This window comes from Nuphar pumila, chromosome 14, assembly GCF_984573655.1.
Source record: "Nuphar pumila chromosome 14, dmNupPumi1.hap1.1, whole genome shotgun sequence".
In the NCBI taxonomy this organism is placed as follows: Eukaryota; Viridiplantae; Streptophyta; class Magnoliopsida; order Nymphaeales; family Nymphaeaceae; genus Nuphar; species Nuphar pumila.
The window spans coordinates 83,451,195-83,478,253 of NC_143262.1; the positions used below are offsets into that span (position 1 = coordinate 83,451,195).

Here is a 27,059-nt window from a genome sequence, read left to right on the forward strand (position 1 = left end):
ATTATAAAAATAGCTTTGGAGATAAATTGCGAGTTTATTTACCTAATAAAATTCACGGGTATTACATATACGATATATATATATATATATATATATATATATATATATATATATATATATATATATATATATATATATATATATATATATATATGTATCTTTCTATATATATATAAAAGAGACACTACATTTTAACAATTGCAAGGGATCGAATATGTTATTGCATGATGATTTGTATAACTAAAAAATTAATTGAGATTGGTAAAAGAGATTAAACAGTGTAATAACTTCGTGTTCCCATAGAAAACTTTCACTTTGCTTGGGGTGATGTTAACTCAACTGTAGTTATTGGTATACTAAGAAAGTGGCGCCAATAGATGTTAATTTTTTTGTCGTCTCGGCATTAGGTGATGATTCCTAGTATTTTGATTTGTAATATCGTGTGTATTTTCATGATTTATAAATTCAAAAATTATGAAATTTTGGCAAAGTATATAATGAATATAATTATAGGTGATGTCAGTTGGGTCTGAGCATGGCCCAGAGAGCCTACTAACAAGACTTAAATGGGACAATTAATATTTGAAAAAAAATTGTTTTTAACCTTTAAATTAGAGCAAAAATTGGGCAAAATTCATGTTAACTTAAGGAGAAATTCGAAGGTGAAAATCATGTAGGTATATCGTTAGATGTACCTCATAATTCTGAGAACGTTGGTGCTTTGTTTTTTAGAAATTGGTTTACAGTTGGCTCGAAAATTGCGTTTTTCAAAAATAACCCGCATCTATTTTTACCATTCTCTAGATTGGATCGAACTAGATCAGCTCCATTTGATCCAAGTTGAGATAGATCTAGACCCAGTTCAAGACCCATATTGACTAGGATCTTGTCCACGTTGGATCCATATGAATTTGGATCTTGAATCCACATGAATTTGGATCTTGAATCCAAATCTAGATTTGAAATCCTTCCATGACAATTTTAAAACTACTTTGAATTTTAAGTTTAAAACAACTTTAAAATAGAATAAGGATGAGGCAGAGTTCTACTTGAAATAGAACTCTAACCCATATGGGATTCCAGAACCCTTTTAAGAATATTAATTTAAATAAAATAAAAGAGATAAGATCTAGATGGATAAGGAAGGTAGAAGGTAGAGTTCTACATATGGTAGAACTCTACCCATATGAGAGGCTTCTAGAGGAGACGTCACCCCCTCTCTAGAAGACCCAAAAAAAAAATTATAAGGGGTCTAACTCGTCTCTCTCTCTCGATCTTGTTTTCTAGAGAGAGAGAGAAGGAAAAAGGGAAAAGAAAGAAAGAGAAAGGAAAGAAAGAAGAAGAAGAAATGAGGAAAAATACATCATTCTCATCCAACATCCAACAATTTTCGATCTCTCCACATTTGAACTAAGGTACGGGTTTCTCTCTAGATTCGTACGAAAAGAAAGAGTTTAAAGTCAGATCCATGTAAAATTTTAGATGAGAAAATAAAATTTGATTCCAAAAACATGTTTAAACCTATGTGATTCACGATTTCGTGTATTCTTGCTTTGATGTAACCATGCCAATGGTTTTTCATGCTTAAAGTATGTGTTTGACATCTATAGATTCTCATATTATAGAAATACATGCTGCCGATTTTCTGCATCTAATCTACTTGTGTTGAATATATATATATATATAGAGAGAGAGAGAGAGAGATTTTGGCCCTGTCGATTTTGAGCATATAAAGATTCTTTTTTTTTTTATTCATATTCAAAAGAATATCAGTATTTTTGTTTAGGAATCAGTTTTAGTCATGCTTGAGACTTGTTGATTCCATCATTATGGCACTTTAACGAGGTCTGCCCTGTGTGCCTTATGGACAGACTGATCAGGCCTGTCCATCTGTCCATAAGTGATTTCTTATTGGGTTGATCAGGTCGGCACTGTTGCCGTGTGCATAACCTGATCAGACCTGCTGTAAATCTTTTTTTTATGATGATATTACATCTGTTTACAGGCTGGTTTTGATTGGCTGTGATCAACATGCATTTTTGTTAATTGTACACTGTTTTGATGACCTGTTGTAGATATTCAAACTCGAAAACATGTTTTTGGATGCTAATCAGACCTGAACATATATGATGCTTCTGGGTGCTGGTCAGACATGAAAACAGGTTGTTTTGGGTGCTGATCAGACCTAAAAATATATGTTGATTTAGGTGTTGATAGACCTGAAAATATGTGATGTTTTCGGGTGCTAGTCAGACTCGAAAACATGTTGTTTTAGGTGTTGATCAGACCTTAAAATACATGTTTTGGGGGGTGCTGATCAAACTTGAATATGCACGGTTTCTGGGTGTTGATCAGATCTGTTTATGTACTGTTTTAGGTGTTGATTTTACTAGAAACTAGAATACATGTGATTCAGGATGTTGATCAAACCTGAAATTATACTGTTATATTGTCTACCATCGTAACTGAGTTTTTGTTGACATGTAAACTATCATAAATGCTGAATTTATGCTACGATGTTGATTGTCATCAAAGTTGACTTGTCAGATGATAATTATATACATGTTTTTGGCTGTCCGCAAAATCTGATTTCTTTGTCAAGTTGTAGACTGATTATCAGCTGCATATATACCTGTTTTGTGAACTGTTTGAGTAGCACAGTGCACCGACTCGCTGTTCACAGCATGTTGTTGTGTTTCTGCAGCAATAACATGTTGACGACAGGACAGCATGCTGCTGCTCAGTGATACCATGCTGCAGTGCATGTTTTGTAGCAGCGACATGCTGCTGACAGCATGTCATTGAGCTGGCTTATGCTTTGAAAAATTAAGTTGTTGCCGAGTTGGGTGAGGTGTACAGATCAGAAATTGTGCATTATTGGTGCACATGCAATCTGATCGGATTTGACATTGATTGCATCAGATTATCGTGTGGTACGTTTTGTGCATTCTGATCAGATTTGATAGGGTGCGTGCTTGTGCATCCTGATCAGGTTTACAATGTGTTGGATATTATTTTTGAATGGTGTTGTTATGTTCAGCCATGCATTTATGTGGACTGCAGGGTGTTATATATGTTTTGGATTTGATTGTGCATGTTTATGCATTCAAATATTATGTTGCAAATGTGCATATCATAAGCATAAAAATTTTTGAAGTTATTTTGATGTTTTCATAAATATTATCATATGCATGAGATGGATCATAATAATGTGTTGCAAGCAGTGTTGTTAAAAACGCGCCTCAAGGCGCAAAAAACGCGCCTCGCCTCAAGGCGAGGGCCTTTGTGCCTTGAGGCGCAGGCTTGAAACGCAATACTCTTGAGGCGTGTGCCTCATAGGCCTTGAGGCGAGGCGCGCCTCGGACTCAGGCGTACCCGCCTCGATTTATTTGGTCAAATGAGGGTCAAAACCCTCATTCGACCAAAAAAATAAGGCTTAAACAAAGCCCTACCTACTCCTTTTATGTGTGTTGATTTTTTTTTCTCACAACCTTCTCTCCCTCACGGCTCTCACAGGCTCACAACATTCTCTCTCGCGTGGTGGAGCCCCGAAACAGGTATGGATTTTTTTTGCTCTCTCATTCTCCTCTTCTTCTTATCTCTTCTCTCGTCTCTCGCGTGATACAAAAAAATGCACAGATGCACATATTTTGTCTCTCTTTTTGCCGTAGTTCATGCACAGAAATGCATTCAACTATTCTAATTTATTCTTTTTGTTTTCAGTTAATGTGTTCTGCGTTTTCAATACACCTCTGAATGTGCTCTGCGTTTTCAAGATGCTTTCGAGTATGTTTTGTGTTTTCAATACACATCCAAAGGTGTTCTGCGTTTTCAATACACCTCTGAATGTGCTCTGCATTCTCAATATGCATATGAAAATAAAAGAAAAACAAAAGATTAGAAACCTGCGCACTTTGCTATGAGGCGTGATTTTATTTATTTTTGTCCAGATGATTCTGTGCCAAATACATTCTGTCGTGTTTCTGCTAGGGGTCCTGCGTTTTCTTTTATGTACAGAAACCTGGTGTTACATTAAAAAATGTTTGTGTTTTATGTTTCATTAGATGGTTAATTTTTTTGTATGTTAATGGATACGATCACTACAGCTGCGTGTTTTTGCTTTTGCTGGAAATCTGCAAATACACCTGATATGCATTTCCAGCATTGGTGAAAATTTTGATACGCGTGTTTGACAGTGAAAAAGATATAATATGTTGAAATCGTGGTATCTACGTGTTTTTGTTTTTAATGAAAATCTGCAAATACACCTAATATGCATTTCCAGCATTGGGGAAAATTTTGATACGCGTGTTTGACAGTGAAAAAGATATAATATGTTGAAATTGCGGTATCTACGTGTTTTTGTCGTTAATGAAAATCTGCAAATACACCTGATATGCATTACCAGCCTAGAGAAAAATTTTGATATGCGGATTTGACATTGAGGAAAAAAATATATAATAAGTTGAAATCCCTACATCTGTGTGTTTTGCTTCTGATGATAATCTGCAAGTCTATCTGATATAACTTTCCAGCATTAAAAAAATTTTTATAGACTTAATAATCTGATACGTGTGTTTGATAAAAAGAATAATTACGTAGAAATCCCTACTTTGCATGTTTTTGGTTTTGATGAATTTTTGTATTAAGCAAGGTTTTAAAACCCATGACTCGGAACTCGACTCGTTCTTTATTGACTCGTGACTCGGCGGGTCAACTCGGTGACTCGGACCGGGTTTTGTTAACTTTTGATTTTAAAAGAAAAACAATATATAATTTGTCTGAAACCATGTTTTTGAGTAAACATAATCTCCAAATGTCTGTAAGAATATAAAAACAACTGCAAAGAGCTATAGAGGTTTGCTTGAATAATTGAATTTGATATCTATACAAGCACTTTGACAGTCAATTTGTCATGTGCCACAGAAATCTGGGAATTTAAAGATTAAAAGTTTATTAGATGTAGAACAGTTGGTCACGACAAGCAAAAATTCATTAATTTTGCTAGTTTAAGTCCAGACTCCCAAACCATTTCATCAGCTTGCAGAAAGTACTAGACTCTTTTAGCCTTACTCAAGACCTGGTTCTCCATTTCAACAGTTTATCTGATTTTTCATATCAATCCCAATTTTGAGGTAAACAAGGTCTGAAACTGCAAAATAGACCATTTTTTATTTGACAAAAGCAAATGCATACAAAAATCTCCTGGTTTTGCCAATAGAGTAAGTTTTTCAATGTATGTTTTTACACAGTCAATTGTACATACAATCTATTAGAACACAATTTTTTTTTTCAAATAGTTTGTCAACATGTAAGCAAGTTTCTCAAGGGCTTCACAAATCAATGGCCTACAATATGCCAAAATTTCATGACTCAAAAAAACATATTTTTACATAAAAAAATATGATAAAGGTGTGATTCCTAGCAAATAAACCATGTTGAACACATATATGAGGTCAGATTGCTTAGATACAACTTGCACCTATGATTTTTCAACTAGATTGTACAGACAGTAAACAGTAGACTGCATATATGTATATATATCATTACCATTTGAAACTCAAAAAACAAATTTCAAACATCCCAGAACTCGCCCGAGTCAGGCCGAGTCAGGCCGAGTCAAGCCGAGTTAGGCCCAGTCAAGCCCGTGTTTTGGCAAACCGAGTTTGCCTTGCCGGGTTGACTCGCTGGAGGGCCGAGCCGAGCCGAGTCAGCCGAGTCAACGAGTTGACTCGGCGAGTTTTAAAACACTGGTATTAAGGATATTGACAGAAATTTATTTATGTTAAGTTCCATAACAGGATATAGATGTATTAAGCCTAATGACAGTTTTGAATTTCTGTATTAAGCACATTGACAGAAAGTGATATGTGTTAAGTTCCAGAGCAGTTTTGATTCTTTTTAGAAAAGAATAATTCGTTTGTTTTTTGTCCACAAGGATGCTTACTGATATTCTATGTTGCAGTTCATATTTTTTCCATATTTATTTGAGATTTTTTATTTTTTGTTGGTTGTTGCTTCATCAATAAAGCATTTCTTATTTATTTATAATTTTAGATAATTTTTAGAGTCTTTTTTAAGTTTTAATAAATAAAAAAATTAGGCTTACTCTTTTCGCCTCGAGGCTTACGCCTCGCCTCAGATTTTGGTGGAGCGCCTCGCTACGCTTCAACGCTTTTCACAACACTGGTTGCAAGCATTTATTTGCATGCGTATGCAATTGGCTTTATGTGCATTTATGTTGTGTGATTGAATGTGCATTGTGGACATGTTGGTGAAACAAGTGTCTTGCATCTTTACTAAAATTTTGCAAAAAGATATATAAATCGCTTTGAGATGTTTTTATAGTCTGATGTGAACCACTACGGCCATGTGGGCCAGGAGCAAGTATTACTCTAATGTTGTTGATTTTAATTTATGCATTGCAAAATTTATTTTTGGAAATTAATGGTTTTTCAAAATTAATTACATTGTTATATTATGCGGGCAAGGACTCGAAATTTATTTTGCATGTTGATTTGCAAAATGATTATTGTGTAAAGAACCTGAATTTGTTTAAAAAGGTAAAAGAGACCAAACTGTGTAATTAATCTCTTCCTCGATCTTCCTTCCACAGTGAAATTTTTGAATGACGGTTTTTGAGAAACCGTGAAGATACTAAAACTCTGTATACGATTGTGTCCCTGAACCCGATATAGTAGTTTGTCTCCCTACCACGGTTTTAGGGAGATTCAACCACTTTACTTGGGGTGGTGTTGTCGACTTAGTTGTAATTATTGGTATACCAAAAATATGGTGATGCAAATTTTCCTGATGTCTCGGCATTAGATGTTGATTTATAATGTTCTGATGAATGATGTTGATTCCTAATATTGGTCGAGGAACAGGTGTGGAACCCAATAATAAAATACAAATTGTGTGTTAAGTTATAACTAAGAACTTAACTTGAACTCCAGGAACTTGTGCTTTTTCTAAGTATCCGCGAGTTTAAGAAAAAGTAAAAACTAAAATTATCTGCATTTAATAGATACATGCATGCAAAAGCAACTCTGATAAATAATTTATGCATATGCATCGAATCATGCATCTTATTGTTCTGTGTTAGTTCATATACTCATTCTTATTTTGTTTCGCATGATAATTGTCAGTGCATGATACTTGTTTAAATGGTTGAATAGTAAGTTGATTATGAAAATTGTTATTGTGATATTCCTCTGAAATTATGCATGAATTTGGTTTATGTTATTTCCTTATTGTTTGGATTTTTAAAACAAAAATCGTACAAAGGACTTTGCTTCTTACCCATTTTCAAAAATTGTTTTATAGGATCGATAGCTCAATGATGGGTTGACTTGCTATCTGGAGACCGCGAGCCTTGCGTGACTTGTTCTGGGTTCTTGACAGAGTGGCTCCTTGTGATAGACGATTTTATTATTTCAGCTTTTTTTGACATTTATTCAATTGATTAATAAAATTGATTATTCTTCGTTGATTCAATGCATTGTTTAATGTGGTTTGGTTTATTAGATCTGTGAGACCCCGGATCCTTGGGTTTTGTTTTTGCAATTGTTTAAAAAAAATCCATTATTTTTACGATGATTAGTTGGGGTCGTTACACGATTAATGGTGATGATTCCTGATATCGATCGAAGAACAAGTGTAGGACCCAGTAAATAAAATACAAATTGTATGTTAAGCTACCACCGAGAAATGACTTGAACCTCAAAAATTTTGCTCATTTTTTAGTATTCATGGGTTTTTAAGAAAGTGGAAAGTAAATTTTATGCGCATTAAATAGCGACATGCATGCAAAAGAAATATTGATAATTTAACTTAAAAAGTTATTTATGTATGTTTGCATTGATTCATGCAACCTTAAATGTTTAATTTAGCATGAGATTGTTGATTATTTTGTTTAAACTGTTTATATTGCAAATATGTTCTAAATGTATGATGGTTGTTGAGCCCTCTTAAACTTGTTTTATTTGATCTATGTTAAATTCTTTAGTGTTGGATTTTGAGAGGGTCTCGTACGAGAATTTTGATTCTTATCAAGGTCTTTTAAAAAAAATAGGTACTGAGACACCGTGATGGAGAGACCAACTGGCTTGAGGACACGAGAGTTATGATCTGGTGGCCAGGGTTCTGACATATATGAGATATTTTGTTTTTGTTTTAGGTAAACTATGTGAACCCACAGTGGGAATTATTTGATTTGAATAAATTCAATTTCAATTCATATTTTGATTTATATTATGTCTGGAATGATTATTGGGTTGTGTAAATTAAATCTATAATGTGCCCTAAGTCCTTAGGATATTTTCCGCAATGTTAAAAAAAAGAATTCTGCATTTTTTTCGAAAGTTAGTTTGGGGTCGTTACAGAGTTGGTATTTGAGCTAGTCAGAACCATCAGCATAAAGATCATAAACTCGCACTCCAGAAGCAGTCCCCACATCACTGGTAAGAGGTATCTTGTGAATTTTTGTTTCCTTACTGTCGTGTAATTATAAAAAAAAAATATTTTTTACTGCACGGACAGTTATAATTAAATCAGTGTATGAAGATTTAATTTGCATGCTTGATATGATTATGTCTTTAGCGAGATTAATTCTAAAGGGGTAAGCTTGATCTAGGGGTATAAATTTAATGAAAATTATTCTTGAGATATTTTTTAGGAATTGAAGTGGCTTACTCTTCTCGGGGATACATTCTATCTCAAATGAAATTAGCAGTAGACATTTGTACTAAGTCAGGAGTATCCGATGAAAAGAAAGTTGAGACTCCCGAAGTTATCAATGCAAAACTGAGACTTGAGGATGGTGTTCTACTTGAGGATCCAACCCCCTATCGTCAATTAATTGGATCTCTCACCTATTTATCCACCACCCGTCTAGATATAGCTCATGTGGTTCATGCTGCAAGCCAGTTTCGGCATGCACTTACTTCAGTTCATATGGCGGACGTGATGTGAATTGTACGATACATCAAAAATACCATCTCCAAAGGGTTCTTCTTATCCTCTTCCTCATCTCTTGAATTAACTGTTTTTATTGATGTTGACTGAGGAGAAAATCCCAATGATCGTATCTCAACCACTGGTCTTTGCATTTTTTTAGGTGAATCTCTCATTTCGTGGAGATGCAAGAAGCAGCAAAAGGTCTCACTATCATCCACTGAAGCTGAATATCGGGTCATGGCAATGACAACTATGGAAATCGTATGGCATAGAAGTCTCCTTGGTGACATGGGCGTCCTCATTTCCTCTCCCACCAAGCTCTGCTGTGATAACAAAAGTGCGATCTACATTGCAAGCAATCATACTTTTCACGAGCGGACAAAGCATATCGAAATGGATTGCTATTATGTTCGAGACGAATACCTCAGAGGAACTATCACATTACCATATGTTACTTCAGAATATCAACTGGCTGACTTCTTCACCAAAGCGCTCCCAACTCCACGATTTATGTTTCTTCTTAGCAAACTTTCGGTCTTCTCCCCGCAAAGTTTGAAGGGGCGTGTTAAAGTATATATATACATATTTCCTTTTTTTTGTTTTCTTTTTCTCCAAATACTCGATAGGGGTATTTTGGTAAATCCCCATGTAATCCTTCCCCCTTTTCCTTTTCTCTTCTTTTTTACTTTTTCTTTTTCTTTTTTTCTTTTTTGTCTTGCATATTGTAAGACTACAAGGGGCCCCACTCATCTTGTCGTTGGGGCCCCAACGGTCATATTTATGACCGTTGGGGCTCCCAACGACTAGATGGGAGCCCCCTTGTGGTCCCTCCTCTTTGGTTTCCTCCTCTATAAATAGAGGAGGCTTTCTCTTGTATTTGCAAGGGTTTTTCACCCTCTTCTTTCTTTCTTCAATAATATCCAACTTATAACTTTTAGTCATTTTTCCCTTTAATGGGTTTTGTATACACTTTTAGTGTTTGTGTTCTTGGCTCTTGAGAGCACTCTTCAAGAGTGGTTTGCTTTATTGGTGCTTCCGCCCTTTTTCATTACACTATGTACACGACATGTACATGAATCGGTCCTAATGATGTGAATTTATTTTCAGATTTCAGCGGTCATGTTTTTACATTCGGCAATCGATATTATGAGTGGTTGATTCATGTACATGAATTTAATCATGTACATAAATCTGATATGTGAAGTGCATATCTTTTGATATGTTCAATATATGTACATAATTCTGATTATGTACATGAATCGAACCAGCTTTGGATAGCTTTCTCATGGTCGATACATGTACATGGATCTGATCATGTACACGAACTTGACCCGCACATGGATATTTTTTGTTTTACCGATTTTTGCAAATGATTTGAGTATATACGTAAATCTGATCGGCACTTGAAAAAATTTTGCATAGTCGATTTACGTGCATGAAGATGGTCATGTACATGATTATGATTGAAACATGTATTTTCTAAATTGATACATAAATTTGATCTTAAATTAATCAATTTGCAATTGTACATATCATACGCATGGATCTGAAAATTATTTGATGTTTGCATAATTATGATCATATAAATGTTTGGTGTATTATATGCATAAAATTGATCATGAATGGCGTGGTCTGCAAACATTGTATTTGCATGCGTATGCACTTTGCTTAAGTGCATTCATTTTGTTTTTTGAATGTGCATTGTGAACATATTTGAAAACTCTTTTATGTTCACTAAAACTTTGCAATTTGCATAAATCACGTTTGAGATATTTTGATGGTCAGATGTGAACCACTGAAGGCCATGTAGGCCAGGAGTATGTGTTGCTCCAATATTATTGCTTTGTTTATGCATTTGCAAAATGACTTATGAAAATTGTTGGTTTTTCAAATTTAATTACATTGTTAAATTGTTAGAAACAGGACCTGAAATTGTTTTTGCGTCTGAATTTGCAAAACAGTTCTTGCGTAAAGAACTTGAAATTGATTTGAAATGGTAAAAAAGACCAAACAGTATAATTAATTTCTTCCTTGATATCCTTTCCACAGTGTAGGAATCTTGGATGGCGCTTATGGAAGACCATGAGGATACTAAAACTCTATGTACGATTGTGCCTCAGAACCCGATGTGATGGTTCACCTCCCGACCACGGTTTTAGGAAGATTTCAGCCCCTTTGCTTAGGAGTAGTGGTGTTGACTCAGTTGTAGTTATTGGTATACCAAGAAAGTGGCGTCAATGGTTGAGGATTATCATTGATGTCCCGACATTAGGTGAGGATTATTAATGTTTCGATGGAAGGTGAGGATTCCTAATATCGGTCGATGAACAAGTAAAGAACCCAGTAATAAAATATAAATTGTGTGTTAAGCTACGACTGAGAACCTAACTTGAAATTCGAAAATTTGTGTCAGTTTTGAGTATCCGCGGATTTCGAGAAAAGTAAAAATTAAATTTATGTGTATTTAATAGGGACATGCATGCAAAATCTAAAGTTATTCATGCATGTGCATTGAATCATGAATATTTTACTGTTCAGCATTAGTTCATGCATCTATGCATATTTGGCTTTGCATGATAGTTGGTTTTGCATGATAGTTGGTTAAATGCTTGAACGGTAAAATGACTGTGTTAAGTTATTACATATGACATCTTCTCTAAAATTTATGCATGAATTTGTTTAGGTTATTTCCTTATTGTTTGGACTTTTAGAGAAATTCGTACGAGGACTTTGGTTCTTACTTGTTTTCTTAAAACTGTTTTACAGGCACAGATGCTCAGTGATGCCTTGGACTGGCTAGCTGAAGTATGTGAGGCTTGCAATTGGTGTTCGGGTTCTGACAGAGCATGATTTTGATATAGTCGATTTTTATGTTCTTAGACTTTTTGACTTTATGGTTTAATTACTGAAGTTCACTTATTGCTTCAAGTTGATTCAATACACAAAATGGTTTGTGGTTTGGTATATTAAATTTGTGATGTACCCCGGGTCTTTGGGATGTTTTCTGCAAATGTTTAAAAAAAAATTGTAATATTTTTATCGAAGGTCAGTTGGGGTCGTTACATATGTATATATATCACACGAAATATATATTGTACCAGCCAAAACATGTGATGATCAAGATACACATCGATCAGTAGGGATATACATAAACTGATCTGAAAACAATATATATATATATATATATAATTTATATGTTGGGAGGGCAGCATATGTATACACTTTGGTCAGGTTATGAATATATATACATACATCAACCAAGGTATATACATATATTTATGTGTAACAGTCAATGTGGATACACCAGTTAGCATATATATATATATATATATATATATATGAGTATAAACACTAGACAGATTTTGATAGAGGTTTGAACACATTGGAATTTATTTATGCTTTCCTAAATGTTCAACTCCATTTGAAATACAAAATTAACCGGTCTTGGATAATCAACTAAATCTGAACCAAATGATTGTTGCCATTTGGTTTGTTGTGGATATTTAATAAAATCTTATTCTAAAAAGTAAATTTGGCATGTTATAAAAATTTGATTTTTTGGCATGTCATAAAAATCTGATTTCATGCATGTAAAAGGAATCTAGTTGGAAATCAAATTGGAATCCGATTATTTTTAGTTGCCTAAAACTCTGATATGCTTTGTTATGTGCATTTATTTATTTGTTGTGAATATACATTAATGTTGTATCGTGAACACAAACTTAAATATTTGTGTGTGGGTTATGTTCATCAAAATTTTCAATGTTATCTTATTGTATTGTGGTAATGTGTGAACCACTGATGGGCCTTTAAATGCCAGGAGTATTGTTGCTCATGAGATAGTAAATTGTAAATGCATTGCAAAAGGAATTTGATTTGATAGGGCAAGGACCCAAATATGTTATTGCGTGATGATTTGCATAACTAAAAAATTAATTAAAACTGATAAAAGAGACCAAACAGTGTAATAACTTTTCTTCCTTGATGTCCCTCTGAAATGGTATAAACCATAGATGGCGGTCATTGAGGATCGTGAGGATATTAAACACCGTGTATGTTTGTTGTCCTTAATAACCCGATGCGGTTCATGTTTTCGGCCACGGTTGTTGGGAACTTCTGTCACTATGCCCGAGGGTGGTGGTGTTGACTCAGCTGTAGTTATTGGTATACCAAGAAAGTAACGTCAATGGATGTTGATTTTCTTGTCATCCTGACAGTAGGTGATGTTCCAAATGATGGTGATGACTCCTAATATTGGTCGAAGAACAAGTGTAGGACCAAGTAAATAAAATACAAATTGTGTGTTAAGCTATCACTGGGAATTGCCTTTAACCTCAGGAATTTTACTCATTTTTTAGTATATGTGGGTTTTTAAAAAAGAGAAAATTAAAATTTGTTTGCATTAAATAGGGACATGCATGTAAAAGAAATATTGATAATTTAACTTAAAAAGTTATTAATGCATGTTGCATTGATTCATGCATCCCTAAATGTTTAATTTAGCATGAGATTGTTGATAGTTTTGTTTGAACTGCTTATATTGCAAGTCCGTTCCAAATGTGTGAAGGTTGTTAAGCCCTCTTATTGAATAGATCTATGTTAAATTTTTTATTGATGGATTTCGAAAGGGTCTCATACGAGAACTTCGGTTCCTACCAATGTTTTTTTAAAATCTTTTTAAAGTATTAAGACACTGTGATGAAGAGACCAGCTGGCGGAAGGACACGAGGGTTATGATCTGGTGGCCAGGGTTCTAACGTATATAAGATATTTTGTTTTTGTTTTAAGGAAACCATGTGAACCCTTAGTGGGGATTATTTGATTTGAATAAATTCAATTTCAGTTCATAATTTGATTTATATTATGTCTGGAATGATTATTGGGTTGTGTAAATTAAATCTGTAATGTGCCCTAGGTCCCTGAGATATTTTTCGCAATGTTAAAAGAAAAATCTGCATTTTTTTCGAGGGTCAGTTTGGGGTCGTTACAAGTATGGTGAAGAAATAGCCTTCGAATAGAGCTATCATGTAGTGAATGTTTATGTTTCTCAAAACCACAAAGGGATGCTAGTGGTGGACCTTTTGGGCAGCATCAAGCTTTCAAACTTAACTGAACAGGCTCTTTCACACACCTATGTATTTTTTCATAACCTACTGCATAGTTCCATTGTCTTCAACATTAAATACCATTCAAAAAACAAAAACAAAAACGCTTAACAAACCCTCCCATGATTTACACTCAGTGCCTGGGTAAGATGAAAACAGAGGAGAAGAAAGCTAATATAAACATATGCACGCACACTTGCGTACACACACATACACACAGACATGGAGAGAGAGAGAGCACCTTAAAGGTAGTCTGATTTGAAACAGGTTGGGGTGGAAGCGGCTGTAGGAGAGATGGATTCTGAATTGTAGACTGCATGTTCCCTAGCACAGCATAATTAACTGGCCTAGGGTGCTGTGGCAAAGGTGGTTGCACTTGCTGCTGTAAAGATTTGGAAGTTGTCACAGGAGTTTGTGACCGTAGGACTGGCAAACCAGTCAAAGGTTGAACTTGTGCTGTTAAACCTGAGGTTCCTCCAGATAGCCCCAGCTGTAGTGGAACCTGATTTTGTGTTTGCGACACAACTTGAAGCCTGGGCTGCCCAGATATATTCTGAAGTAAAGCAGAGGAATGCACAACAGAAGAGTTCTGAGGTACAGCAGGCAACTTCCCCTCTGGCAATCTCTTAAGCACTCCAAACTGCAGGCTAGTCTGCGACGGAGGTTGGATCTGCTGTGATGGCAAAAGTTGACCATCCTGCAAAGATGGTGGCATAAGCGAGGCTGGTGTCTGCTGAATGTTTGGTAACTGTAACTGCATACATAGGTAATATGAGTATTTGCATTCAATCTGAATGTGAAAAATAACAAAAGGGGGAAAGGAAGGCATACCACTTGTGCTGGCACCATTCCAAGGATTATCAGTGCCTGCACGTATATTAACATAATTCTCAAGAAACAATTTTATGATATAATAACTGAAAGATAAGTATCAGAAACACCTATAAAGATGGATGGATAGACGCCTAATAGGCACAAATAGATGCCACTCATACAAAAAGAAAGGTGCAAACGTTGTTTGTGCCAAAACAACCATGGAAACTACAAAAGAGTAAATTCCTTCCTAATCATATGTCAAGATAGAAGAAATGTACTAGACAATGAATGTCATCAATTAGGTTTCAACTTTCAACTCCTATCCAAAATTCCCATTTAAAAATGGTTTCCTTCGCCATGAAGAAGAATCAAGTTTTTTTATTTCTAATCTCAAGATTCTCTTATAATAATCAATGCAATTTGGATGATGATATGCCATCCCACTTTTGAATAACCCATACAGACCTATTTATCTAAAAATATGTTGCTTCTGAAAAGAAGCAGATGACATTGCAACTACTTAAAAGTTCATATAGGAGGCCTCTACATATGAAATATATCAATATTTCTATGCATGTCATGAACCACATGAATATCTAGTGTCTGAAAAATCCATTTTGTGATGTTCAAGCAGTAGAAAATGGTAAAAGTAACAATGAGATACACATATCAACATTTCCACAAATATAATTAGAATTCAGAAAGTGATGTAGGAAGAAAAACAAGAATTAAGGGACTTTAAGGTCCATGTGAAGTAGAATGCGAAAATCGATCAGAAGCATTTCAAAAACTTTTCTAGAATTCAATAAAAAAAGAGTCAAAATTGTAATACTATATGGTATTACCATCACAGCTAAGATGAACTGAATCTTCATCTCAGATTATATGCCAATATGATTCCCCAAATCTAAAAGAACTTTCTTATTTTTCTGACTATTCAACAACAAAATTGGCCTACTATGCATGCATAATACAAAGAAGAAAATTGATATGAACATCTTAATCCAGCCAAATATCGTTATTCAATAATACCATCCTGTAAGTAGCAAATAGCAAATGAATGTTGACATAAAGAACTATAAATTGTACATAATGTTCTACATCTTTTTCTTATCATGTGACTAAAATTCTGAAAAAAAATTCCTTCATTTCATTTCTTTTAAAGAAATTACTCAAAAGAGTTCATTTATCACTCAAACCTAATAAAAACAGGGCAAATACAGTTCGCATTCTACAGGAATTATAATTCCTTCTTTGATGATCATGTTCACTTTCAAAGGAGGCATGATTTCTTATTCACAGAAATTATAATTCTTACATCCATAGAAGTGTGCATCCCATGACACAGGGAACAAGCTTCAGCAATGCCAGACTTCCAACTTCTGGAGCCACTTCCAAGGATATTTGGCGCCGTTTGGGAGTTTATTTGGCACTGAAATGTCCAATCCTGAATTTGCCAAATCCAGGATATGGAAGCCTTGGGATTTGCCAACACCCACTGTTGATTGGGAGCTGATATTTGGCAACTGGCTGTAGTTGACATCTCCTTGCCAACTACCAGCTCCCAAACAACCAATGTAAACTAGAAGGAAGTTGAGAAGTGAGATGACAAAGGCCGTGCAATATTCTTCATCTGACTATCTGATATAACTTGCAACAATGTGTAATGAACTATGAGGAATTACAAAAGCAAAGTGCAAAAGCCCATTCCAAGAGTGGACAATTACAAAGAAGATAGAGATGCACACAAAAAGTCCACTAAGGGACAATACAAAGAGCCAATTAAAAATAGAATATTATTGAAAATGTGCTTTGAAAGCAATGAGAAATATAGGGAGAACTCTCCCCTATTTATATACAAAATACAAGAGGGAGACTATTGGGAGCTCCCCTTCGTAGAGACGTTGGGGAGCTCCCAACGGTCATATTTATGACCGTTGGGGCCCCCAACAACTCTACGAAGTGGGGCCCCAATGACAAGATAAAAAGAAAATAAGAAAATAAAAAATAGTTGTTTCTAATAAACAACTATAAGTATATACAAAAAGACAAAAATGCTCATATTAGGAAAACTTCCGCTCAAACTTTACGAGGAAATGACTGAAAGTTTACTAAGGAAAAAGAGAAATCGAGGAGCATGAAGATCTTTGGTGAAGAAATCCACCAATTGGTACTTCGATGTGACATACGGCAACGTAATAGTTCCTCTCAGATATTCATCGTGAACATAGTCACAATTCATCTGAATATGTTTGGTTCACACATGAAAGGTGTGGTTGCTCGCAATGTAGATTGCACTCTTATTGTCACAGCAGATCTTTGAAGATGTTCAGATGATGATTCTCATATCACTGAGAAGACTTTTAAGCCACACAATCTCCATCGTTGTTGTAGCTATTGCACGATATTCGGCTTCAATTGAGGATAAAGATATATTTTGTTATTTATTACACCTTCAAGAGATCAACAAATCTCTTAAAAAAATACAAAAATCAGTAGTTGAGATTTTATCATTTGGGTTACCACCCCAGTCAGCATCAGTATAATCAATTAGATCTAAAGATAATGAAGAAGATAAGAAAAGCCATTTTGAAATGGTGTTATTAATATATTGCACAATCCTCATAAGTGCCTCCATGTGCACTGTAGTAGGGGCATGTTGAAACTTATTTGTTGCATGAACAGCATGAGCGATATCAGGTCGATGATGGAGAGATAAGTAAGAAATTCAATCAATTAACAATATGGAGTAGGATCTTCAAGCAATACGTCATTTTTGAGTCTTAATTTTGCATTTATGACTTATGAGATCTCCACCTTCTTTTCATCTAAAACTCCTGACCTAGCACATATGTCATCAGCTAATTTCATGAAATAAATTATAAATTAATCAAAACATTATTAAATTTATCATATCAAGCCTTAGTCGCTTGTTTAAGACCATACAAAGCATTTTTAAGTTTTAAATTTTTTTCATTTAAACTAACCCATGAAAGGGGTTTCACACCAAGTTCTTCATTTAAAAAGGCATTCTTAACATCTAATTAAAAAATATGTCATTTTTTAAGAGAGGCAATGGCAATGAGAGCTCAAACACTAGTCATTTTTGTCATAGGAGCAAAGGTTTTCTCATAATTTATTCTATATTCTTGAGCATACCCTTTGGCGACTTATCTTGCTTTATCTCTCTAATGATCTGTCACTTTTGGTTTTGACTTTAAACACTCATCTACATCTTGTAAGTTCCTTGCCTAAAAGAGGATCAACTATTTTCCATGTATTGGCTTTTCTAAGAGCATTAAGTTCTATTTCCATTGCTTAATTTCAATGAGGGTACTGTTATAAGATTTTGTGTGGGGTTCAGCCTTCACAAGAAATAAAGAAAAAGGGAGATAGGGAGATGCACAATGGTTGGGGCGGCGCACGCTAACATGACCTCCAAGCCCTAAGCCTTATAAATACAAGCAAATATACAATCTATGTCACATGGGTGCGGGTGCGGGTGCGGGTGCGGGTGCGGGTGCGGGTGCGGGTGCGGGTGCGGGTGCGGGGATTCGGCACTTCAAAAAAACCCGGGTGTGGGAGTGTGGCAGGGGCAAAAATGTAAAATATATATAAGGGGGGTCCGGGGGTTCGCCCCTGCACGGGTCCCGCTTTCATAGGGCAATTTTTTTTTTAAATCCAAAAAAAATGGACCGAAATGACCCTGGGTGCGGTCAACGCACCCAGAGTCGGGTTGACCGCACCCGCGTCAAGTCGCTTTGACGCGGGTGCAGCACCCTGCTAGCTGAATCCCTATGACATAGTATACAATAGGACGATGTTACAGAAATATTACAGGAATGCCAATAATGAAACAGCATTGTGCATGTGTTTTATTTAACGTGCGTATGGAGCTGGATCCAGATCCATACGATACTATATTTTAACACCCTCCCTCAAGATGTACGTGGTTTTGGAGCATGTACAACTTGCTCTTCAATAGCCAAAATTGACGTCCTGTTAACCCCTTGGTAAACATGTTTGTCACTTTATCTTCTGTTCGAACATGACGTAGTTCTATCTCCTTCATCTCGACTTTCTGTCGTATAAAATGTAGATCAATCTCAATGTGCTTCATTCTGCTATGCTGAATAGGATTACATGCAATGTTTATTGCGCTTTGATTGTCACATAGAAGAAATGATCGAATAATTGTCTCCCCAAGATCACTCAATAAGTGTCTAATCCATGTAGCTTTTGTCGTGCCTGCAGCCATCGACCTGTATTCAACCTCTGTATTCGATCGTGCCACTGCCTTTTGTTTTCTGCTGCTCCAGGACACTAAATTGTGTCCAATGTATACACAATATCCAGAGACAGATCGTCTCTCATCTGGATCCCCTGCCCAATCTGCGTTTGTATAAGTGATGAGTTCATGCCCTCTATGCAAGTTATCGTTCTTGCGATAAACAAGTTTGTCTCCTATAGTTCCTTTTAAATGGTGTATAATGCGCTTCACAGCTTCCATATGACCTTCCGTTGGAGCATGCATAAACTGGGATACCTGATTGACAGCATAAACTATATCAGGTCTGGTAAAGGTCAAGTATTGTAGCATCCCCACGAGGCTTCTATACGTTGTTGGGTTGACACAAAATGGTCGTCTTCAGAGCTCAACCTTTGATGTAATACACTCGGAGTGCTGACTGGTTTGCAATTCGTCATCCCGGCTCTTTCCAGAAGATCAAGAGTGTATTTTTGTTGCATGAGTGTTAATGTGTCTTGTTGTCTGTCAACTTTCACACCAAAGAAGTACCTCAACTCCCCTAAATCTTTCATCTTGAAAGTTTTCATTAAAAATTGTTTCACGTCTTGCATATGATTATCTGAACACCCAGTGATCACAATGTCATCAACATATACAAGTATAACGATGTTTGTCTTTTGATAAATAAAGAGCGAGTGATCTAGAAAGCATCTTCTAAAACCATAGCTTTGAATTTGCATAGAGAAACTTTCAAACCAAGAACGGGATGCCTGTTTCAACCCATACAGAGATTTCCTTAGTTTGCACACCCAAGCAGTAGGATCCTTCTCGGCATAACCAGGAGGTTGCTCCATATACACTTCCTCCTTTAAAGTTCAATGCAAGAATGCATTTTTAACATCCATCTGGCTAAGCCTCCATCCTTGGTCGACTGCTAGAGATATGATGACACGGATTGTACCCATTTTGACTACCGGACTAAAAGTATCATCGTAATCTTCACCATATTGGTGTGTGAATCCTCGAGCAACAAGTCGCGCTTTATATCTGTCAATACTTCCTTCGGGCTTATACTTTGTTTTATAAACCCATTTTGAGCCAACTACATTCTTTCCTTCTAGCCGAGGTACTATTTCCCAAGTCTGACACTCATGAAGTGCTTCCATTTGTTCATTCATAGCTTCAGTCCAATGACGAGATTGAAGAGCTTGATTAAAACAAGTGGGTTCATCCTGTTTTGTGAGCTGAGACATAAACAACTGAAAATCAAGAGAAAAGGTCTCATAACTCACCCATCGTTGAATAGGATGCCTAATGCGTGACGGCCTTTGAGTCGAATCATTAGCAATGCTTTCCACATTCCTCGGCTCTGTATTTTTGTCCCGTCTAGTGCATATCTGTTCAGAGAAGCGTTCTACTAGGGGTGGCTCAACTTGAGATGGTTCAACATGCATCTGTGAGTCATCCAACTCCCTACTCAAGCCGAAGGAAGGACAATTTGTCTGACATGTCTCTCCTGTATTAGCAAAAAGATATGTGCTCATCCATGGATCATATACCTCTACTTCTCGAGATGGCAACTCTTCAAAGTCATTGACTTGAAAATTTTGTTCATCAAAAACAACATTCCTGGAGGTCCTAATACGTTTTGTAGTAGGGTCATAGCATCGATAACCATTGTATTCATCCGCATACCCAACAAATTTGCACTTAACAACCTTGTCCTGAAACTTATTTCGCAGAGATGAATCAATATGTACATAACATACACAACCAAAAACACGCAGCTCATCATAAGAGGGATGTTGCCCAAATAAAATATAATAGGGAGATTTCTAATCTAGAAGTGTCATAGGAAGACGATTTATGATATGAACAGATGTGTGAAAAACTTCGGTCCAGAGACTAACGGGCACATTGCTATCATGTAACATGCTCATCGCACTCTCGACAATATGCATGTGTTTCCTCTCCGCAACCCCAGTTTTTTGAGGAGTATGAGGGCAAGAAACCTGTCGACTTATTCCTTTACCCCGAAGAAAGGCAATAAACTCGTTCGATGAATACTCTCCCCCACCATCACATTGTAAATGCACAATATCACATGAAAACTTTGTTTTGACCATCGAATGGAATTCTCGACATATTTGGAAAACTTCATGCTTATGTTTCAATAAATATATCTAAGTATAACGGGAATAAGAATCAATAAAGATAACATAGTAACGACTACCAGAAAGAAAAGGAATAGGTGCGGGCCCCCAAACATCGGAACAAATAATCTCGAATGGCTTTGAAGCCCTTTTATTAATAATATGAAACGAAAGAATATGGCTTTTGCAGAGTTCGCATGAGGAACATTTATTATTATCTAAAAAGGAACATAAACTAGACTCTCGAAGAAGACCATCAGATACAAGACTTTCAACGAAGCCCCGACTACAATGTCCCAAACGACTGTGCCAAATATCAGGCTTATTACAATAAGATGAATTAAAAACTTCCAATGAAGGGAAAAACAAATACTCTGAAGGCGAAGACACTGAAGAATGCTTGGACGACTTCAACTGGAGGACTGGGACTCAAGGCGAAGACACTGAAAGAATCTCCTTGAAGACGTACATGTTTTCTTGTCGCTCCCCCTTAGCGAACGTCTCATTCGTTCGTAGATCCTTAACATAAACAGAAGAGGGAGTAAATTCGACAGAAGAATTCATATCGTCAACAAGTTTAGCTACAGAAACAATGTTCTTTTTAATATTAGGAGCAAGAAGGACATTGGACAAGTGAAGTGAGGACTTTGACATAGGGATATGTGCATTGCCAGTATGACTAATGGAGTGATAAGTTCTATCTCCCGTAACTATACTACCTTTTTCAAAATAAGGCAATAAGTGAGATAACTTACCCGCATTACCCGTAACATGGGTGGCAGCACCAGAATCAACATACCACTCGCCTTGTTCATTTTGCTTGATCGTCATCTGTGACAATGCTGATAACAAAAGTTGTTGCACATTTGTAGATGGTGTTTTCGTGTCCACAGAAGTAGCTGACTTATTTTCAATTTTGTTTATTTTTCCTCTATTCTGTAGATTAAACCAACAATCGGCTTTCACATGTCCTCTTTTGTTACATAAGAAACAAGTGGCCACTCTCCTCTGATTCCCTGTATTAAAAACACCTGAAATATTAGGTGTAGGCAAGATACCACGTCCTCCCTGCCCAAAACGTTTGCGGGCCTCTGCCTCCTTGATGCCCTTCATTCCCTCGTCCAAAACCTACAGAAGTGTCCATGGCCAAAACTGAATGAGAACAAGCTGATTCATTTCCTTCTGCCCTTTGTTTCATAATCATCTCATGCTGGAGAAGTTTTGCTTGAAGGTCGTCAAAGGTGGGCAAGTGAGAAAGGCATGACAAAGTTGTGGTAAACATGTCAAAATCAGGGCCCAATCCATTGAGGAGTTGTTGAACTTTATCTTTATCTGAAATAACACTTCCAATAACCGTCAATTGGTCAGTAATACTCTCCAAGCGACCTATATATTCCATGACTGTCATGGAGCCTTTCTTCAAACTTTGAAACTCATTTTTTAAGTACATAACTCGGGCTTCTGATATCTGAGAGTATGTTTAAGACAGCTTACTCCACAGATCCGCCGCAGTGCAATCATATGAAAGAGTAACCAATACTTCTTGAGAGAGTGTGGACGTAATATAAGCAACCAAAGACTGATCCCGCTTCCTCCAAGTTGTATACTCTGGATTCTTAATAGAAATAGTAATTGTGTCACCATTCTCATCCTTGGTTTCCTACAAAATAAGTCGTGGTGGTGTAGGAACCAAACCATCCAGTTGTTCATCGAGATCCTGACTCCGTATAAAAGGAAGTATTTGTCTCTTACAGGTTAAAAAATTAGAATGAGTAAGTTTTTTTGTAACAAGCTGACTCAAGAAATTTGCAAAGGGACCGGATGACGAGGAGTAATCCATATCAATGGGACAACGAATAAGCAAACAAGACGAATGAAAAGAAACAAACAGATTTGAAATTACTTAATCAATCAATAGAACTTCAATAAAGCATGCACCTGTGCTACCAATACCTTGAAAGGAAATTCCTTTTTTTTTGCAGATTCAGAATCGAGATTGTAAACTGTTATAATCTGCCTATAGACGTTGCACAAAGAACACTAAAACAGCAATAAAAAGAAAACTTTTATAATGTGGAAAACAATCAAAGAGAAAAAAAACTGCAGTCGATTTGTTTGGGAGACTGCAATCAAAGAGAGAAAACACGAATCAAAGAGATTGCAATCAAAGAGGGATCAAAGAGACTGCAATCAAAGAGGAGAACACTTAGATCGAGATTGAGAACACTTTGATTTGTTTGCAGTCGTTGATGTCAAAGAAGGACGTTAATGGTGAAATGGTTGTTGCAGTCGTTAATGATGAAGAAGAGAGATAGATGATGATGATAACGAGTACTATGAAGAAGAATGAACGAGAATCAGAAAAATGAACGAGTAGCAGAAGTTAAAGGGAAAGAGGAAGAATAAACGAAGAGATGTATCAAAACCTGTTTCTTCAGATCTCACTGAACACGCTTCTGGTAGGGTTCCGCAACCTCAGCTTTGATGCCATATAAGATTCTGTGTGGGGTTCAGCCTTCACAGGAAATAAAGAAAAAGGGAGATAGGGAGATGCACAATGGTTGGGGCAGCGCACGCTAACACGACCTCCAAGCCCTAAGCCTTATAAATATAAGCAAATATACAATGGGACGATGTTACAGAAATATTACAGGAATGCCATTAATGAAAGAGCATTGTGCATGTGTTTTATTTAATGTGTGTATGGATCTGGATCCATATCCATACGCATACTATATTTTAACAATTGTTTGGTATCATTATAATGAAATGGTTTATAATAAGAGTGAAAAGTTATTAAACATGCTCTAAAATTTGGAGAAAATGAGTTATATGATACAAATCTACTTGGAGCACTAGAGATTTGATTTGATCTCCTAAGTTAAGGTTAAGGTATGTATTGAGAGAACTTGTCAAGGGCACATGGGTGATTACCTTCACTCCGTCTAGTATACACATGTATATCATTCGATACATTTTCATTCAAACTTTCATGTTGATGACTATCAACAATCGGATGCTCAAGACTAGAGTTATTATCAAAAGAATCAAACACCTCAATAGAGTTTGACTTATCATGTCTTGGCAATAAATCAAATAGAAATGAGTAATCAATTTCTTCTTTAGGCTCTTTGCTATCAAACCCATTTTCATTTTCAGGAAAGGTGAAATCTTAATATCTTCTCCATTTTTGCTTGCTTCTTTTTTCTTAGATATGATTTCTCTGACGAAAGCGATTTTACCTTTAAGCTTTGGGCATACCTGTCTAATGTGTTCTGGTTCATTACAATGGTGGCAAATAGCACCCTTCCTATATCCACTATTATAGTTGGACCCATCATCATCGTTATTTTGTTTTACAAAGTGGGAGAGCTTATAGGCCCTTACATTAGAACTCAACCTAGTAATGGCCAAAACATCATCATTTTTATTGGTCATGCTAAAACGAGTTTCTTTTTGACATACTTCGACAAGAGCGTTTTCGAGAGGCATAGCTTTGGCTCTATGAAGAAGAGAAGACCTCACTTGTTCAAATTCTAGTCTTAGACCATAAAGGAATTGAAAAAAGTACTCATTCTCAATTTGCTCTCTTCTAATCTCAACATCTTCGAGAGCCACCCATTTAGGCTCAAGAAGTGCTAATTCATCCCAAAGAGGAGACAAAATACTAAAATAATTTCGAACACACATGTCCTGTTACTTAGTGGATCTAATCTTATCTTGACAAAAATATTGTCTAATAAGATCCTTTTGGGTAAACATACCCTTAAGAAAGAACCAAGCTTCGTTGGCTCTTCTAAATTTAGCAATGTTGGCACATATTTTTATGTCAACATTGTTCATAAACTGTTTTTCCAATCCTCTGCCTTTATTTGATGTTCATTGATGGCTTTAACACAATCACCTCCAAGAAGAGCTTTCTCAACACCTTCTTCGACCTTGGTGAGCTTTAACGATGGTTCAAGAGAAGTTTTCATTACAAAGCCCCAAAGTTTCTTTCCTCTAAGATGATTTTTCATAGCCGAAGTCCACATCAAGTAGTTTGATCCATTGAGTTTGAAAGAGAGTTTCACTCTTGATTCATACTCCATGATGCAAAACAGATATATAAAGAAGAAGAGAAGGATATATAAAGAAGAAGAAAGGGATATGCGCCTTTGTTACGATCTTCATTCACCACAAGTAAGACCTCCAAGATCAAGAGAACCCAATGAGCTCTAATACCATGTAACGAAGTATGAGGAATTACAAAAGCAAAGTGCAAAAGCCCATAATAAGTCCAAGAGTGGACAATTACAAAGAAGATAGACAAGCACAAAGGTGCATAGATAAAAAGTCCACTAAGAGACAATACAAAGAGCAAATTAAAAAATAGAATATTACTGAAAATGTGCTTGGAAAGCAATGAGAAATATAGAGGAAACACTCCCCTATTTATATACAAAGTACAAGAGGGAGACCATTGAAACTCTGTAAAGTGGGGCCCCAATGACATGATAAAAATAAAAGAAAATGAAAAATAGTTGTTTTTAATAAACAACTATAATTATATATAAAAAGACAAAAATACCCCTATTGGGCAAACTGTTACAATATATATATATATATATTTTAACACAATGTTTCACAATGCAATGTATGACTAATTGTTCCTTGATAAAGTCCATTTGTTTACAAGGGACTAAGAGTTGAATTACCATACAAGAGAAATAAAGCAAAGGCAGAATAAAGAATGTTAATGTAAAACCTATGTCACAGGGATTCGGCTAGCAGGGTGCCGCACCCACGTCGACGCGACTCGACGTGGGTGCGGGTGCGGCACCGGGTGCGGTCAACCCGATCCTGGGTGTGTTGACCGCACCCAGGGTCATTTCGTTCCATTTTTGTTTGGATTTTTTTTCTTTTTTAAAAAATCTGCCCTACAAAATGGGCTGCAGAATTTTAAAAAAAAAATCTGAACAGCTGCTTGCTGCTGCTGCTCTTGTTTTATAAAGGGGCACTTGTGTCCACAACATCCGACGAGTTTTGTTGGCATCCCATGATATTCCTGCCTCCAAACAATTAATTCACAGCGTTGGAAAACATACTGTTAACTTGGAAATGATGATCCATCTTCCTCAAAAATTAAAACCAAAATTCAAGAGCCTTTTGAAGTCTTTATGCTTCAACCAACCAAATCCTTTTTCGTCAAGGATTTTCTCTCTCCATAATAAATGATAATGGTGGTGGTAGAGTAGAGCCTTGGTGGCTATTATTATTCACTTTTCTCCTGACGAGATGGGTGCTCTAGCCGTAGCCTTGTATAGACCTCGTTTTTCCACATGTCAAATCCAATAAATTTCTTTTAGCTGTCATCTATGTGCAACTGTATATAAAATGAAATTTGAAGAACCCTAGGCAGTGGCGTGGCAGTGGCGTCGTAGGCCTCGTGAAGACTCTCTCCAACAAACCACGTCAAACCTTTCGCTTATATTTTTTTTCGTGAAGACCAAGGAGTTTCAGACATGATTGAATCATGACAGTCAACAGAACGCAGCAGGCTGGGTCGATTAGATTGCCAATCCTTTCGGTTCATCAATTTTGTCCCGTTGAGCTAAAGTACACAACAAGTAGAACGTGGGTAACAAGTCTTCAAACAAACACACCAGCAAAAAAAACTGAACCCCGACCCGTGTCGGGGAACCCCCTTCTCTCTCTCTCTCTCTCTCTCTCTCTCTCTCTCTCTCTCTATATATATATATATATATATATATATATATATATTTACATTTTTGCCCC

At 36.2% G+C, this 27,059-nt stretch overlaps 1 protein-coding gene across 3 annotated transcripts in view; it reads right to left on the reverse strand.

Moving 5' to 3' along the window:
* The window catches only part of LOC149817152 (cleavage stimulating factor 64-like), a 74,651-nt gene that overhangs the window by 27,412 nt on the left and 20,180 nt on the right, over nt 1-27,059 (reverse strand). For all 3 annotated transcript variants that reach the window (XR_016427558.1, XM_089986628.1, XM_089986627.1), the window contains exons 7-8: nt 14,895-14,930; nt 14,305-14,817 (exon numbers count right to left, since the gene is read on the reverse strand). Coding sequence is in view for 2 of the 3 variants with exons in the window: in XM_089986628.1 (XP_089842754.1) it covers nt 14,305-14,817; nt 14,895-14,930 (549 nt within the window). In the remaining variant the exon portion in view is untranslated. The remainder of the gene's footprint in view (nt 1-14,304; nt 14,818-14,894; nt 14,931-27,059) is intronic.